The sequence below is a fragment of the Lucilia sericata genome, unplaced genomic scaffold (assembly GCF_015586225.1).
Source record: "Lucilia sericata isolate MDLA Ls3-8-SP2 unplaced genomic scaffold, ASM1558622v1 Contig000347F_arrow, whole genome shotgun sequence".
Taxonomy (NCBI): Eukaryota; Metazoa; Arthropoda; class Insecta; order Diptera; family Calliphoridae; genus Lucilia; species Lucilia sericata.
This window is the reverse complement of record NW_023994367.1, coordinates 97,952-118,407: the sequence shown is the minus strand read 5'-3', so window position 1 is coordinate 118,407 and position 20,456 is coordinate 97,952. Positions and strand designations below refer to the sequence as shown.

The 20,456-nt window shown below is 32.3% G+C and overlaps 1 protein-coding gene across 1 annotated transcript in view; it reads right to left on the bottom strand.

Annotated features, from left to right (window-relative positions):
- The window catches only part of LOC119603930 (putative uncharacterized protein DDB_G0277255), a 284,661-nt gene that overhangs the window by 170,124 nt on the left and 94,081 nt on the right, over positions 1-20,456 (bottom strand). Inside the window, 1 exon segment of the mRNA XM_037956229.1 lies at positions 8,869-10,495. Within this exon segment, the coding sequence (XP_037812157.1) occupies positions 8,869-10,495 (1,627 nt within the window).

Below are 20,456 nucleotides of genomic sequence, written 5' to 3'. Positions count from 1 at the left end.
CTTGGTGTTCTCCTGCTGTTTTGGTCAGGAAACCTGGCAAAGTCAGACTATGTATTGACTGCAGAAAACTGAACTCAGTCACAAAGAAAGACTCTTATCCTTTGCCACACATAAACGGCTTATTGAGTAGACTAAAGGACACTTTCTTTATAACGGGGTTAGATTTGAAAGACGCATTCCTTCAAATAAAACTTACGGAATCGTCCAAGGATAAAACGGCTTTTGCTATCCCAGGGAAACCCCTGTACCACTATAAATATATGCCCTTTGGTCTCTGCAACGGACCCCAAACCATGAGCAGACTCATGGATAAAGTTATCCCATCACGTCTGAGGGAAAATGTTTTCATATATCTGGACGACCTTCTGGTATGTAGTCCAGATTTTCAGAGCCATATGAAACTTTTGTCTCAAGTAGCCCAGTGTTTAAAGTTAGCCAAACTAACAATTAATATTGGCAAAAGCAAATTTTGCCAGAAAGAAATCAAATATTTGGGCTACATTGTGGGGAACGGCTGCCTAAAGGTTGACCCTGAAAAAGTTCGATCCATTTCAGAATTTCCCTTACCAAAGACCCCAAAACAAGTGCGTAGGTTCGTAGGCATGACAAATTGGTACAGGTCCTTTATTAGTAACTTTTCTGACCTTGCCGGACCTCTTACAGATTGCCTACGAAAATCCCAAAAACCTTTCCATTTGACAGATTCTGCTAAATCCTCTTTTGAGAGACTTAAGTTGGCTCTATCATCAGCACCTGTATTGGCACAGCCAAATTTTTCGAAAGAATTCGTCATACAGTGCGATGCATCTAAGGTTGGTGTAGGAGGTGTTTTGTTCCAACAGGACGACAATGGGAACGAGCACCCAATTTCGTACGTCTCTCAAAAGTTGAACAAGTCGCAAAGTAACTACACAGTTACTGAGTTAGAATGTCTGGCCGCTATAGTCTGTGTAAAAAAGTTTCGCCCATACATTGAGGGTCTCCCTTTTCGTATTGTAACGGATCACTCCTCCCTAAAGTGGCTCATGTCGCAAAAAGACTTGAGTGGACGACTGGCCCGTTGGAGCCTTCAACTCCAAAGGTATGATTTCGTTATCGAGCATAGGAAAGGTCGTTTAAATGTAGTGCCAGACTGTCTATCGAGACAAGATGTAGACGAAGTGGTTTTGTCAGATGAGGCTCATGAAATTGACTTATCATCACCAGAGTTTAAAACAGATGAATATGAGGAGCTTAAGAAAACAATATTAGAGAAGAAAGACTTATTGCCAGATTTAAAAATTTCTAACAATCTTGTGTTTAAACGGGTACTGTTTAGACAAGATGGTGTAGAGGAGGAGGAGAAGTTGTGGAGACTATGGGTCCCAAAATCTCTTATCCAGGAAGTTTTAAAAACAGCCCATGATTCGAAAATCTCATGTCATGGAGGATTTCTTAAAACCTTGTCCAGAATTCGTCAGAAATACTTTTGGCCTACAATGGTTCAGGACGTAAAGTCATATGTTCAGAAGTGTGATATTTGTAAATGTATAAAGTCATCGAATCAGATCACAAGACCTTTAATGGGTAACCAAATGGTTACAAATAGGCCCTTTGAAAGGATATATTGTGACTTTCTGGGTCCTTACCCATTGACTAAAGCGAAAAACTCCACAATTTTTATCTGCCTGGATCATATGACAAAGTTTTTGTTTCTCAAACCACTTAAAACTGCGACAACAGCAAATGTTATTTTATTTTTCCAAACTGAATTGTTCCCAATGTTTGGTGTTCCAAGATATGTCCATAGCGACAACGGGAAACAATTTATTTCAAAGGAAATGACCGATTTTTTTAAACTATACGAAATAAAGCATATAACTACTGGTTTCTATGCTCCTCATTCGAACGCATCTGAGCGAGCTAATCGCGAAATTGTAACCAAAATACGTTGCTTTTTGAAGGACCACAAGGAACATGGTGACTGGGATAAGTATATTCCCCAGATTCTATCAATTTTACGGAGTGACTACCATTCTTCAATCAAATGTTCCCCGTACTATGCAATGTTCGGTCAAAATATGGTATTACATGGCTCAACCTATAACATTTTAGAGAAAATTGGTTGCATAACAGGAGAGGATATTAGTATTCAAGACAATGTTGACAAGTTGGCTAAAATTAGGGAGCAAATAAGAAAAAATTTACATATTGCCCATGAAAAATCAAGTAAAAACTATAATTTGCGAAGCAGACCAATTGGTTTTCAAGTTGGCCAAATTGTCTTCAGAAAAAACCATGTACTTAGTAACATGTCGAAGAAAATAAACCGAAAATTCATGCCAAAGTTCATAAAATGCAAAATAATGGAAAAAATTGGCAACAACCTATATGGTGTAGAAGACATGAAAGGTAAATACATTGGTAAATTTCATTCCTCTGATTTAAAAACTTGAGAATATACCCGGCTATTGTGGGTCGTGCCCCACGTGAACCAAAGAATAACAAAAATTAAATTTTTACTTTTATTTCCTTCTAACAAACAAAATCGTTTTACTGTTCGTCCTAAAAATAATTCATATTTTAAGTTCGAAGCAGTTTTGTTGCGATTTTGTTAATTTCGCTACTTTTTTTGTCAATTTCTTGTTCTTGAAAATTTTACAACTTATAAGTAACATAAAATCTTTATATGAAACTTTCTTGTGAAACACACTGTTGATTAGTAAAATACTCAAGGTTGTTGGCGTTGCTTATATCTTCTCGCATGCTATATATTTCTTTATGCAATTGTCAATCTGTATGATTATCACTCAATTAGTGCGTTTGCATATGTAACTATGTGCGTATGTTTGCAGCATTGCAATTTCACTCATTGAGATCATCAAATTTATTACCATATATGGTAATGATTCTGGTTTTGTAATTTGCATTCTTTTTCTCACGTATGGTCAATTAAATATACATACATATTATTGTCTCTTATTCTTCTTTTTTCTACGCATCAAAATTATTTTACGCACTTAATCATCTCATTAAAAGTTTAAACTTCATTATCAAAGTGATCGTTGAGACAAAAAGTCTAATTAAAGTCAAAGAAATACTTTTAAAGTGTTAAGTGTATTAACTAATGAATATTAAGTTTCCATATTGTGAAAAATTATTAAAAAGGTCAAACTTACCAAAACATATTTTATTGAAAATATAATCCATATATAAGAATATATCAAAATTATTGAAAGACAGTGGATCCTTTCCTCATTAGTGGAGATTTATTCTAGAATTTGTTTTGTGACAATTATATATAACAAGAGGTAAGATAGATTGCATCAAGACAGAATGTACCAAATGTAAAACAGATTTTTTTTCTTAAAGGAAATCTATTTTAGTTGGTCGCGGAATTTTCCTCGACCCACAACTTTTTTTTGGACCTCCAAGTCCAAAACCCCCACCTCAGCACGTGGTGGAAGATTCCCACATGAATCGCAAGTTTCTACGTGGATCTTAAATTTTTGAAGGTAACGCTAGACTGTCACGTCATCAGTTCTCCATGTTACCAGTGAACAAATATAAGCCTTTCAGAAAATGAACCATTTAAAATATTAAATACTAGAATTTATATAAATATCAGACTATTCGTAAAACTTAAAAATCCCAATATACATATTTACTTTATTTTAAAAAGTAGTTTCTAATCTAAACTCCTAAAATGCTAATATAATTAAAATTTTCTACAAAATTTTATATTACTATATAACCATAAATAGTTATATACTTAATCCTAAATTTCCTATAAATACTTAAATTTCTATGATTATAATTTAAGTCGAATGTCGAAATTTCTTATCTAAAATCCTTAAAGTATCAAATAATTAGAATTATGTTATAAAATTTGAATTAATTAACTATTAAAAATCTAAAATTTTTCATAAAATATGTAACTAATTTAAAAACTTGGAATTTTGAAACAATTATTGCACCGAATTGTATAATTATCAATTTCATTTCATTAATTACTATCTAAATTTGAATTTACATACGAATTGAATTTATCATTGAAATCTAAATTTTAAAATTTAAATACAACAAAATGTAAGAGTGTTTAAAAGTATTAAAATTAAATATAAAACAAAAACCAAACATGAAACATAACTAAAATACATACAAATGAATTGAAATGATACAAATGAAACAACTATTTTAAAATTGTAATGATTTAATACTTTTAAATATCTTAAAATAATTTTTAAAATTTACTAACTAAGTTTTTCGAGTGTAAACTAAAGTATCTCTATTTTACTTTATATTTTTTTCTAAACCTATGTATATCTAAACATTCTATAATTACAAAAATAAGTTCTTTTTAAAGCTAATATTACAACAACATCATCATTATGGTTTGATTGCTGGGCCCTTCGATCGGAACATATTGAAATGAAACATCGTTTTTGGTTGTGAGTAAAATGTAAAATACGTATTTATTTTTGTAATTATTATTTATCAATAGCTATTATATTATATTTTGTCCGATAGTCCGATTTTACTTTGTTTCACATTCTCTTTATTATTTCTTAAACTTCTTTTTTTTCATTTAGTATTATTTTGTCTTTCTTATGAATGAGTAAATATTTTGTTTTGTTTACATCATGATCTCTTTTACTTTTTCTTTTTATTTCAATAAATATCATTATAATTTGTTTTTGTAAATTATAAAACATGCAATTTTAAATTAATTAAAAGGGAAGGATAAACCAGACAAATATGTTGCTTTTGTAGGTAGATAGTATTGTCATTTTTAGGGACAGAAATGAAAATAAGGGTATATGTGTTCTGTCAAGGCGTCTGATAGTATTATGATCAGAAGGGTGGGAAAATTGTACCCCAATGTGCTTAACATCTTGCACCAATAGATTTTAATTTTTAATTGTTTGAAGCATTGCTTTTATTTTAAATACACTCTGTGGTATTTTAAGGCAAGAGAGTGTATTATATGTTTGCGTCATTAAACCGGGTTAAGAACCGTATAGACCACTGAGCTAGCTAAACATCTTTATCTTGCCCTTAACCAAGTTTTTCTATTAAAAATAAGTTTCTTTTCTATCAAGACGAATAATTAATAATTTTTGTTATTCTTTCCGAAACGACGCGTAACAATACATCCTCCTATCAACTTAACCTAACCTGAGTAATTATAACAAGTAAGAGTGTTATATTCGGCTGTGCCGAATCTTGTATACCCACCATCAAATCATTGCCAAAAAGGATTGCTTCCTTATAAATAAACTTTGATATTTAAGAATCGATGCTTTTGTTATTATCAAAACAATTTTCTCATTTATTACATCTATGTTTAGGGAAATTTTTGTCGAAATTTTCTATAACGATTCTAGTTTAGGCTAGTAATGAGCGTTAAAGCCATTTTCCGATGGGGGTAGGATAAATTATGGACCGATCGTTATAAAATTTTACAAAGCGATTTAGGTTTCTATAGAATAAGTTTATGTCGAATTTCATCGCTGTAGATGCTTCTTTTAGACAATTAGGAACCTTAAAGCCATTTTCTGAAGGGGACCTTATATGGGGGGTAGGGTCAATTATGGACCGATCCTTATAAAATTTTACAATGATATTAAAGTTTCTATAAAATATGTTCGTGTCGAATTTCTATAGATGCTTATTTTAGACCATTCGGAGCGTTAAAGTATTTTTCTGAAGGGGACCTTAAATGGGGGGTAGGGTCAATTATGAACCGATCCATATACAATTTTACAAAGCGATTTAGGTTCCTATAAAATATGTTTATGTCGAATTTCATCGCTATAGATGCTTTTTTTAGTCAGTTATGAGCGTTAATGTCATTTTCTGAGCGGGACCTTATATGGGGATAGGGTCAATTATAGACCGATACTTATAAAATTTTACAATGATATAAAGGTTCCTAAAAAATATGTACATGTCGAATTTCATCGCTATGGCTGCTTTTTTTAGTCAGTTATGAGCGTTAATGTCATTTTCTGAGGGGGACCTTATATGGGGGATAGGGTCAATTATGGACCGATTCTTATAAAATTTTATAATGATATTAAGGTTCCAAAAACATATGTTTAAGTCGAATTTCATCGCTATAGCTGCTTTTTTTGTCAGATATGAGCGTTAATGTCGTTTTCTGAGGGGGACCTTATATGGGGGATAGGGTCAATTATGGACCGATTCTTATAAAATTTTACAGTGATATTAAGGTTCCAAAAAAATATGTTTAAGTCGAATTTCATCGCTATAGCTGCTTTTTTTAGTCAGTTATGAGCGTTAATGTCATTTTCTGAGGGGGACCTTATATGGGGGATAGGGTCAATTATGGACCGATCGTTATAAAATTTTACAATGATATTAAGATTCCTATAAAATATGTTTGTGTTGTATTTCATCGCTATAGCTGCTTTTTTTAATCAGTTATGAGCGTTAATGTCATTTTCTGAGGAGGACCTTATATGGGGGATAGGGTCAATTATAGACCGATCCTTATAAAATTTTACAATGATATTAAGGTTCCTAAAAAATATGTATATGTCGAATTTCATCGCTATGGCTGCTTTTTTTAGTCAGTTATGAGCGTTAAAGTCATTTTCTGAGGGGGACCTTATATGGGGGATAGGGTCAATTATGGACCGATCCTTATAAAATTTTACAATGATATTAAGATTCCTATAAAATATGTTTATGTCGAATTTCATTGCTATAGCTGCTTTTTTAGTCAGTTATGAGCGTTAATGTCATTTTCTGAGGGGGACCTTATATGGGGGATAGGGTCAATTATGGACCGATCCTTATAAAATTTTACAATGATATTAAGATTCCTAAAAAATATGTTTATGTCGAATTTCACCGCTATAGCTGCTTCTTTTAGTCAGTTATGAGCGTTAATGTCATTTTCTGAGGGGGACCTTATATGGGGGCTAGGCGAAATCGTGGACCGATATTGCCCATTTTCAATACCAAACAAACTGCATCAATATAAAATATTTGTGCAAAATTTCAGCTTGCTAGCTGCTTCCGTTTGGACTCTATCGTGTTTTCAACAGACGGACAGACAGACGGACAGACGGACGGACATGGCTAGATCGTCTTAGAATTTAATGAGGATCCAGAATATATATACTTTTATGGGTCTTAGATGAATATTTCGATGTGTTACAAACGGAATGACAAAAACAATATACCCCCCATCTTTTTTGATGGTGGGTATAAAAATGAATCAATATATATCGTATGAACAAACGTATATAGCATCAATAGCTTTACGGAGAGTATGACTAATGAATAACACAATTTTTATATAACACATTATTAATAACTTTCAATTGAGAGAAAATTGTTTTTTGTTATAAGATTTAAATACTTATTATTAGGCTAAAGAAAAGGCAAATACAATGATTTCATAAAACGTAAGAAAACGATATGTAGTAGTCATTGAAAAGTATCTAAATAGGTAGGTTAGGTTGATAGGAGGATGTATACTACATCAAATCCGAAGAAATACACCTAGGCCACTATCGGGCCTGTTGTGCGCTCCAATTCAAGAAAAAAAAATTGTTCTAAATAGGTAAGAAAATAGTTTTTTGTTATAAGATTTAAATACATATTGTAAGGCCAAAGTAAAGGCAGATACAATAATTTAATAAAAGGTAAAAAAAAAGTTGCATAGTAGTCATTGAAAAGTATCTAAATAAGTAAGAGTTTATAATGGAACATCACTACCACTGCATTGGCATTTTAACATAATATTTTAAAAGTTCGAAGGCAATTTCATACCACGATCGCATACAAATAAGTACTGAAATAAGTACTCATAAATAGGAGTTCAATATTTGTTTTGTTTTACGCACAGAATACGAACCCCTCGGTCTCACAATCGTTAATACGTTGTCAAAACATCACTTTTTAGTTATTATATTATGAATCAGAATATAGTTTCCACACAAAAAATACTACTTTCCTTCAGACTTTGTAAAAAAACAGTGATTAAATAAATTTTGAAAAATATCCATCATATTCGAAAACACCACTTTAGTGGGGAGGGTATATTGGATTTATGCTGATGTTTGTAACACATAGAACTAATGATCCTATAACTACCTCTATGTACACTAATCGGCTCAGAATCACTTTCTGAGTCAAATAAGCCATGTCGGTCCTTCTGACTGCCCATGTAAAGATAATTCGATGAAATTTGTTAAACGTATTACTTGTGACCCAAGAACGAACCCTATTGATTTTTGTTTATATCAGTCAATTATTTCACCTAGCCCCATATAACCGTACCCCCTAAATTGGGATTTGGAGCTCATAATAATGCCAAATGTACTAATATGCATACAAAAATAGGTACAACTACGTTTTATACAAGCATAAATTACACTGGAAAATTTCGCAAAGAGCGGCCCTTATTTCACCCTAGTTCCACTACAAAGTCCGCCTTTGAAATATTTAACCCTAGCCATCATATATAGAGCCTCTATCAGAAAATCAGTTTTTTATCAAAAAAATTTCGAAATTAAGGTAAAATTCATTTATTATATTTATAATAATGTCTATTATTAAAAATAATACACATTATAGATTTACTCATAACTGGTGTAGTCGGCCCCGCCCGGCACACAATTTTTTAATTTTTTAACAAAACCGTTAATTTTTTCAGTGCATTTTCGAAAGCCTTTAAATTTAATAAAGCAACTTCATATTGCTAAATTTATTATAAACTAAATTATCTCTATTCCAAATTCATTCATTTACAACTCTTTACATATTACTGCGAATAACATTAATAAATAATGTATAACCACAATTAAATAATTATTTCATTTTGAACAACAATAAAAGCACAAATTTACTTACGAAACGAATTTGTACCCGAACTGGACGAACCACGACTTGGACTCTGGCGATGTTTCCACGGCATTATGCTCGTCAGACTTGAATGATGTGGCGGATGGTGATTGCTTGCAGTGTTGTGATGATGATTATGTTGATGAAATTTCTCTGATGATTTAATTAGATGAGTGCTACCATGCATGCCCAAAGGATGATGATTATCATGCTCATCGCAATGAAAGTCTTTGTGTGCAGTATGTTGATAATGGTGCTGCAGCAATTGATGTTGTTGTTTTTGCTGCTGCTGTTGTTGATGTTTTAACGATGCCTGACCATGCATGTGGTTGTCTTTAAGGCCACTACCACTATTTGATTGGCTAAGCATAGTTCCACTACCTGTACCTATGCCCACACTCCCACCGTTACATGCAAGTTGGTGTGTGTTTTGTTGCGTAAGATGCAATTTATGATGTGATGATAGTATGGAGGCCATATCATAGTTGTATGTATCGATGTCGACTAAATTATTAAAACTACGACTGCTTAGAGAAGAACGTAATGGAATTTTATCATGCTGCCTACCTTTCCCTGATGAGGCTGACGTTGCTGACGCATGAAAATTTGGTTGTTGTTGCTGTTGATGCAATAAACTACTGTGATTGTCGTGGTTGTTGGTGTGGTAAAGTCCAGCCATGTTTGAGCATTGTGTCTGCATTAAGTCACGTGAGAAATTTGACCAGGATTTTGAGAAACAACGACATCTTTCATTGAACGGTTTCATGTGTGTTTGTTGCTGCTGTTGGTGCTGTAATTGCTGTTGTTGTGCATAAACAGCCAGCTGGCGTGCATAATCACTACTCGGACCAATAGTGTTGTACTTACTAAGACTTAACCTACTACTATTTTTATAGTGTTGCAATTTCTGTTGTAAATCACGTTGTGATTGTGTAAAGTCTGTAAAAGCCATCGATGCTGACGACGAAGGTGGAGGCACCGCATGACCCAGTCCCATTCCCGTCAACGCCGACTTGTTGTGCAGGAAACATAGTGAAGGATCTGATTTTTGGCTTTTTGGCAATACCATATCATCTTGTACAGCATAGGGCGGGGGGAAATTACCAAAGTATGAGGTGTTGGCTGAGAGTGAATTGTTTTTAGAGGTGTTTGTGACATGACATACATCTGGCTTGCTATGAGAAACCATGGCGTTTAAAGTAGATGCTTGCGTTTTATAGCTACCATTTGTCGTTGTACTAGTATTGGACATTATGTCGGAACCCATGGCATTGGCACATTTCAGTATGGAAGTGGTGCAGTCGTCAATCACAGCTCGAACATCATGACTACTTTTAGCACAATCATTTAATAAATCGCCACTACATAATGTTGCTATTGAACCATTATTATTACTGTTGCTGCTGCTGTTGTTAATATTGTTGTTGTTGTTGCTGCTACTATTATGATGTGACTTATTACTAGAGTTGGTTACATGGTTGCCATTGCACATGGTACCTGATCTTAAAGTTGATTGTTGCTGTTGCTGCAGGTGTTGTAATAAACGTAGACTACGTACACTACCATTACGTTTCATAGCCGGTGGCGGTGGTACTGGTGGAATAGTTTCAGCATCTGATGAACTTAAAGCATCACTCTGTAAAATATTAATGAAAAAAGGTAAAGAATAGATAAGATTTCTGTGAAATTTAAACAATGATTTTCTTTTTAATACTTTTATGTGTTTGAAAAAACGTTTTCTATTTCATAAAGAAAGTATTAATAAAATAGACCTGACCCATATCAATCATTTTAATGAGTATAAATAAAAATAAATCAATAGATTATAGTTGAAAAATGAAAAAAAGAATGGAAAAATATCATTTAACCGTGCAGTAACAATTGATATCAAGTGAAGCTTACAAAATGTTTAATATTTTACAGATAAGTCAATCAATATGAATAAAATTTTATTTTAAGTATTTTTTATTTGTTTGAAAATTTGACTTGCTTGCAAACTACATACGCCACCTCATGAAAATAATACATTTTAATATTAAACCCTTAAGACTGATGTGACATAGTCATAGATAGGCTAGACTAGACTAGACTACACTAGACTAGATTAGACTACACTAGACTAGATTAGACTACACTAGACTTGACATAGACTAGATATAGGCTAGACATAGGCTAGACATAGGCTAGACATAGGCTAGACATAGACTAGACATAGACTAGACATAGACTAGACATAGACTAGACATAGACTAGACATAGACTAGACATAGACTAGACATAGACTAGACATAGACTAGACATAGACTAGACATAGACTAGACATAGACTAGACATAGACTAGACATAGACTAGACATAGACTAGACATAGACTAGACATAGACTAGACATAGACTAGACATAGACTAGACATAGACTAGACATAGACTAGACATAGACTAGACATAGACTAGACATAGACTAGACATAGACTAGAATAGACTAGACATAGACTAGACATAGACTAGACATAGACTAGACATAGACTAGACATAGACTAGACATAGACTAGACATAGACTAGACATAGACTAGACATAGACTAGACATAGACTAGACATAGACTAGACATAGACTAGACATAGACTAGACATAGACTAGACATAGACTAGACATAGACTAGACATAGACTAGACATAGACTAGACATAGACTAGACATAGACTAGACATAGACTAGACATAGACTAGACATAGACTAGACATAGACTAGACATAGACTAGACATAGACTAGACATAGACTAGACATAGACTAGACATAGACTAGACATAGACTAGACATAGACTAGACATAGACTAGACATAGACTAGACATAGACTAGACATAGACTAGACATAGACTAGACATAGACTAGACATAGACTAGACATAGACTAGACATAGACTATAGACTAGACATAGACTAGACATAGACTAGACATAGACTAGACATAGACTAGACATAGACTAGACATAGACTAGACATAGACTAGACATAGACTAGACATAGACTAGACATAGACTAGACATAGACTAGACATAGACTAGACATAGACTAGACATAGACTAGACATAGACTAGACATAGACTAGACATAGACTAGACATAGACTAGACATAGACTAGACATAGACTAGACATAGACTAGACATAGACTAGACATAGACTAGACATAGACTAGACATAGACTAGACATAGACTAGACATAGACTAGACATAGACTAGACATAGACTAGACATAGACTAGACATAGACTAGACATAGACTAGACATAGACTAGACATAGACTAGACATAGACTAGACATAGACTAGACATAGACTAGACATAGACTAGACATAGACTAGACATAGACTAGACATAGACTAGACATAGACTAGACATAGACTAGACATAGACTAGACATAGACTAGACATAGACTAGACATAGACTAGACATAGACTAGACATAGACTAGACATAGACTAGACATAGACTAGACATAGACTAGACATAGACTAGACTAGACTACAGACTAGACATAGACTACAAGACTAGACAGACTAGACATAGACTAGACATAGACTAGACATAGACTAGACATAGACTAGACATAGACTAGACATAGACTAGACATAGACTAGACATAGACTAGACATAGACTAGACATAGACTAGACATAGACTAGACATAGACTAGACATAGACTAGACATAGACTAGACATAGACTAGACATAGACTAGACATAGACTAGACATAGACTAGACATAGACTAGACATGACTAGACATAGACTAGACATAGACTAGACATAGACTAGACATAGACTAGACATAGACTAGACATAGACTAGACATAGACTAGACATAGACTAGACATAGACTAGACATAGACTAGACATAGACTAGACATAGACTAGACATAGACTAGACATAGACTAACTAGACATAGACTAGACATAGACTAGACATAGACTAGACATAGACTAGACATAGACTAGACATAGACTAGACATAGACTAGACATAGACTAGACATAGACTAGACTACTAGACATAGACTAGACATAGACTAGACATAGACTAGACATAGACTACATAGAAGACATAGACTAGACATAGACTAGACATAGACTAGACATAGACTAGACATAGACTAGACATAGACTAGACATAGACTAGACATAGACTAGACATAGACTAGACATAGACTAGACATAGACTAGACATAGACTAGACATAGACTAGACATAGACTAGACATAGACTAGACATAGACTAGACATAAGACTAGACATAGACTAGACATAGACTAGACATAGACTAGACATAGACTCGACATAGATAGACATAGACTAGACATAGACTAGACATAGACTAGACATAGACTAGACATAGACTAGACATAGACTAGACATAGACTAGACATAGACTAGACATAGACTGACATAGACTAGACATAGACTAGACATAGACTAGACATAGACTAGACATAGACTAGACATAGACATAAGCTATATTTTTATTAAAAATGATCACCTTAATGGGTTAAGAATTATTATCCAACTTTTAAATATTTCTTTAAACATTTCTATTAAATGTAAATCTACCTTTTCTTATATTATTTTTTGTTGTCAGAATTCAAGGTTTTTTGCTAGTGTTATTTTCAATATAAATGCAATAATCATTGTAATGAATTTGACCGAAACAAATTCAATTAGGTTGTCTTGGATACACATTCAAGAATCTACGTATTTGTTTCCAACTTTTTAAATAAATCGAAAAGGAAAAATTAAATACTTACGTTTGTGTATTACATTAAAATTCACATAGATACTGGTTTTGTTACAATAAGTATTATTGAAATATACCAATATATTAACCTACTCAGAATCACTCTTTGATTCTCTTGAGAGATATTATTCATAATATCTCTCAAATTTTAGAATAACTTATAGAAACATGGAATCCGACCAGAGCAAGTAACCAAAACTTTGTTATGCATTTTTCGATGATCAATATTGACGATTATAATTGATTATATTTGTGTATTTGTATTTGGATTACTAAGTACTTATGTAATTTAATTAATTTGTTTAAAAATACTTTTAGTTAAAGCAAGTTGGATGAGTTTTTAAGTACATATTTTAACTGCTAAAACCTGTTGTTTACAATTTGTTTTAACAGGATTTCATTTTTGATTTAAATTGTAATTTCTTGTTGTCCAAAAACGAAGGAAGAATAAGCAGTAATTCGAAACTAATATTCATCAACAGACTTATATACATGAATGCACATATTTATATGTATGTCATGATATATGAAATTATATACCTTTAAAATAGAGCATTAATCCATGTGTTAATTATTATTTTATGTATTTTCTTAACAATCTTTTACATTTTCACTATAGTAAATTTAATAAAAAAAATTTACAACAATAATACAAAATAAAAAATTGCATACTTTAAGCACACTTTCTGAAAACTGTTTCGAGTATAGTGTACTTATGTTAGACCTCATTTTTACCAACAATTAAATACATTTATGTTTCCACCAAACAACGCATTATGCAAACAAATACATTAAAGTATATAAAGTGGAGTCGAGAGGGAGTATAAAAAAGGGAAATGGAAAAAAAGAAATATAACAACAGCAACAACAAACAACAACAAAAATGAAATAAGTTAAAACCATTATACTTAAGAGTATACGAGTACTCATACACAGACATTCAATCCTACTAACATATACAACAGCTTTTAAAATATATATACAAACATTGTAGTTATTATTGTAGTAGTGGTAGTAGTACCACTACTGCCAACACCATGATGTACTTCCGTTAATTAAATTTTGAAAATACAAAGGAGTGGTTTGTATAAAAATAAATAAATATATGGATGGATGCATGAATACGACTTTAACTGCAACAAATAAACGAAGTGTTGTATAGTAATAATCCAAAAGGAAAATTTTAATATTTATTTTTATTATTTATTTTTTTGTTTTTGCATTTTTATTCTCATTTTATTAAAGGAAAATTAAAAACTGGCGAAAAATTATCAACAACAAGACAAAAGCGTGGCAATTTCTATAATAATGGCTCACTATAAATATTTCATTATAATATAGATGTTGAGTCCACTCCTTCTTATTTTAAGTGGAATGGTGTGACCAAATTTAATAGTTTTATACATTATTTTATATTAAATGGAGAGAAGCAATTGCAGCATTATGCATTTTTACTTAATACTTAACTAGCTGAAAGAATTTTATTTGAAATTAAAAATGTTTGACTTCGCAAAAATTCAACAAAAGTTGTGCCAATTTGACGTAGTTATGACTTAAAAACCTCAAATCGAAAGGTCTGATTGTATGGGGGATTGTAAGTGAAATAATGGACCGATATCAGCCATTTTCAATAGGCATCGTCCTTGTGCCAAAAAACACGTATGGCCTGTAGCTTGCGCACATTGTTTACATGGACAGCCAGCCGGACATATCTTAATCGACTCAGACATAGACTTGACAGACATAGACAGAAACTGATTCTGAGTCGATCAGTATACTTCAAGGTGGGTGTTGTATCAATACGTTGTACGTTGTAAACATCAGCACAAACGCATAATACTCAAAGGTATAAACTTAATTTGCAATCTATTGATATACGAAACGTCTACGTTGTCATTTTCACATGTAAAATTAAGGAGGAAATATTTAACATTCAATGGTAAAATTGTGACAGCAAAAATTAAGTATGACATACAATATGTCACAAACACAGTGCAATACGAAAAGATATAATCATATACGGACACCACGATGTGTTGTCCCATTTAAAGATTTGGGGCCTGATTATCTTGCAAGAGAGTAAGATTGCACATATAAAACCCAAAAAAAAAAAAAAAAATACTTCATCTTCAAGATCGAAATCGAGAAAAAACGTAAAAAAATCGATTTTTTTTACTTTAGGCGTATACATACTTTATTAGGCGTATACTTAATATTTGTAATACCAATAAATCATTAACACGTATACGTACAGGTGTCATTAATAAAAAATAGAGCAATTTCAGAAAGTGAATGTTTTATATTATGACATTGCACTGCTTGAAATAAAACAACTAAAAATGTAAAGTCGGGCATGGCCAACTACATGATACCCTACACCAGCATGTAAAAATGTCAATTATTTTAAATAATAAACAATTTAAGTAATTTATTGCCGTATTTCCGAAATATTGTTACAATTTGTTGACAAAAAAGAGATTTTCTGAAAATGGGGTTATACGGAGGTAATGGTAAAAATACAGGTATTTACATTTTATTAATTATATATTGTCCTTCATTTTCATAACGGGACTTTGTATGGAGGCTAAGGTAGAAATGAGGCCCAATCATTACGAAAATTGGCGGTATCATTAAGATTTATATAAAACTAAGTTTTTCCGGTTTTTTGTAGAAAATCAAGAACATTTAATTATGAGCTCAAGAGCACTTTTCTGAGGGTTCGGTTGTATGGGGGCACAGATGGACGAACCAAAAAACGCATAATACCCTCTCCACTATAGTGGTGTAGGGCATGAGAAGGGTATATATACACACAATATACATTTCTGACCCTATAAAGTATACTTATAGAGAGCGAAATCGATTAAGCTATGTCCGTCTGTCTGTCTAGGATCCAAATCTTCAATCCTTCAATACTAGCTTAGATACATATTTCAGTACATCAATGAAATTTGACATGAATAAGTTTCTCTTTGTATAATGAGTTTGCAACTTTACTTGCAGTTAAATAATAAAATTAGTTATAAGGTCTCAATATTTCAACATCAATACAATACGAAAAAAATAATCATTGTAAATTAAAAAATATATTAAAAACCCAAAGCTTTACATTATTTTCCAACTTTGTAATCAAATAAATAATTAAAGCATTTCAAATATTTGCTCTCAATTAACAAATGGGAATAAAAAATTACAACGGGGTGTATCTATCTGTATCTAGCAAATTCTTTGAACCACTTATTTAAAAGAAATGTTACAACGTTTTTTGTTAATTAATGTACAATCTACATATAAAATAAGCAATATTCAATAAAATTCGCTTAATTCGAATGCCATTAAAAAGTTCTTTGATATTAAAATAAAATATCCTTTTTAAATCATTTTAAAGCATTATTTTTATGCATGCATTATTTACATTTAATTTTAAGTTACTGTGGGAATAAATTCACAGAAATTCTATGTCACATTGCTGTCATCATCATTACTATAATTGCTATCTTGTGCATAAATATGCATGTACATTTGTACATACTTTTTTTTACCTTTTTAAAGGTGAAATTTGTAAAAAAAAGGAATGTTGAAATTTTTTTTAAAAATTGTACAAATTTATATCCTTCATGCCTCAGGGGACATAATGTTAATGTAAAAATTTGTTCATATGCACTAAGCGAATTTGTTTTTTTTCTTTTGGAAAAAAGTGAGAGTGTAAGTGTGATAAATACATATTTCGTTTGTGATTGTAGTTTTATATGTATGTACATATACTTATTTACATATGCATGTCCTAGCAGTTTAACAAGGATTCAAAAATCCATTTTTAGACAATATATTTTCAAAATTTTTAATGAGTTTGTTGATTTGAATTTATGAACTTTTGGATCATTTGATACTTATGTAGTATTAATTTTACACAAAGAGAAAGGATCTCCTTTCTATATTACTTTATATCAAACTAATGAATGACTTTCTCTGAACACTTTGTCGATTGCTTAAGTGTCGCATAAGTCTCTTTTAGAAAATAGTGATTTAACCCAACTATAGTAATCTATTGCATATTTGTCTATTTGTAATCGAAGAGGATAGCCCCCCTGTACTGCAGGGTTATGATAGTGCACTTATCTTCATGTTCGACATACGTTACTTTTCCGCCTGAGTTAATGTGTGAAAAGACAAAAATTGCATGTTTTACGTATTTCAACATGTTTCTTTTTTTTTACAATTTTATCTTTTTTTCCCTCTCTCTAAGATTTTAACAGGAATGGCTTTGACAAAAAAAAAGTACAACTTGTTTGTTAATTTTTGAAAAATGTTTTTTTACTAGGTGTTGTATTCTTTCAATTGTACAAGATTATTTTCCTGAACTCAAATGTACTCGTCACTTTATTATACAGATGTGATTTTTTAATGACATTAAGGTGTCTTGTAGTTGAAATGAAATTAATGTTATTTGAAGCAAAAGAAAAAAATCCTTGAAAAATTTATTATATAAAGTAAAAATAAGGAGAGAAAAAAAATTTTGTTTTATTATTAAAAAAGTGGGAATATACAATTTTTAATTACAAAAGTGTACAAAACTTGTATAAAAGAATATATTTTTTTTTTTTTGAAGTAAATTTATCTAAAAAGTGAAAGCTTGGATGGTAAAATAGATAAAAAAAGTATATTTAAGTCGTTATCTGTTGAAAATGAAAGAAATTATTTGTCAAGTGTTCTATACACTCTGAACTTTCAGTATGGTATGGTAGGTCGTCCTCGCGATATCTTTGCTGGAGACACACTTGGGTCCAGTACATTAGTCCCTTTGTGATATCTGTAACGAGAGAAAACGGTCAGTGTATAAATACACTTCGACCTAAGGACTCTGGATTCCTAAACCAAACCAGTTTGTCGCACCAATAAAGGAATCATTTTCCGTATATCAACCTCCGATAGATCATTTAAGTCATGTAGGTAATTGCTACCTAGCTGATCTGCTATGGCGGGACAGTGACAGAGGAAGTGAGTGATGCTCTCCTCTTCCTCCTCATCTTGGCAGCTCCTGCAGAAGTCATTACTGGTTAATTTAAGTTTGCATGCAACCCGAAGGCCCAGTGGCCAGTCACCACTACCGTTAAGTTTCGTAGATTTTTTCTCGGAATATGAAGAAGGGCTTGGTATCATTGGGGGTTAAGTGTGGGCCACATGATCCTCACCTGCCTGTAGGTTGCCTCATTTGACTATCTGCATTCCGCAAGCTCATATAGTTTTTCACATATAGAGTGTTTGAATGTTGAAAGCGGAGTGTCGACAAAGTGGTCGGCTTACTCGTTTGCCAGCGATGAACCCACATTGGCAAGAGAGTCCGCGATGGTTTTACCAGGTAGTTGCTGATGATTTGGAATCCAATACAGTCCTATTGTGTCATCTCATTTAAGGATACCCAGCATTCTAGTACTAAGATTAATGTTGTATAAACACCATTTAGAGCCCTTAGGACTACCTGACTGTCGGAATATATTAGAATAATAGCACCGTATATTCGGTAAAAACTGAGTCAGTTTGCATCCCGTTTTATTGCCGATAACTCAGCCTGATAAACGCTACATTGGTCCGAAAGTTTGAAGGAAACTTCCATGCGTGTATGTGCTGTATAAAAGCCACAACCACAATTTGAGCCATTGGTGAAGACATTATACGTTCCTTCATGGAGGATTGATTCAATCTCATTTGAGTCGTCACTGAAAAGTTTATATCAAAATATGGTTTGCGATGCAGTAATCAGATTTGTCAGGGACTGCTTCTAGACAATTGAAAATGGTAGAGTGGCCTGGCTGGGACATGTGCCACAAACCAACTGTGTTGAGTCTAATAGCCGCGTTGAGGGTAATCTCTTGAGCCATTAGATCAATACCCATCATGACAAAGAGAGCCTTTGATGGAGTGATGCGAAGTGCCTCCGTTATCAACAACGCTGATGTGCGGAGGATTCCTTCAAAGTTTTGCGGTGGATGTCTGTCAGTAAGGTTTTCGACCAAACAATAACTTTTCTATAGAAGTAGTTGTCGATAACTTTTCTGAAGAAAAGTAAAGTTGTCGATAACTTTTCTATAGAAAAGTAAAGTTATCGATACATTTTCTATAGAAAAGTAAAGTTATCGTTAACTTTTCTATAGAATAGAAAAGTTATCGATAATTTTTCTATAGAATAGTAAAGTTGTCGATAACTTTTCTATAGAAAAGTAAAGTTATCGATAAATTTTCTATAGAAAAGCATAGTAATCGATAACTTTTCTATAGAAAACCATTGTAATCGATAACTTTTCTATAGAAAAGCATTGTAATCGATAACTTTTCTATAGAAAAGTAAAGTAATCCATAACTTTCTATAGAAAAGTAAATTTGATTTATATATGTATGTTTGTGTGTCTGATGAAGGTCTGGAATGTCACAGACAATAATAAATTTCGCTACTGAAATCAGACCATAAATGACTGAGTGAAACTTAATGAGCCTTGAGGACGATTCTTTAGAATAATCACTTTAATTTTAAACTTCTAACTCACTGCACACATTTTATAGCATTAAATTAACACTCTATTAAAAATTAAACGCAGATGTCAGATGAAAATTAAAAAATAATCTACATTAAAAAATTTGTTTCATAACTTTAAGTCCATTAAAAATTGTCACATTTTTTTGCAAGCGACATGTTGCCATTGTTGCACATTGACTATGGAATAATTTCAACAATACGATTTATTAGTATGCACAGTGCATGTGACAAAAAAAATGAAAGAAATATCCACTACATAAAATCTCATTTGTTTTTTATGACTT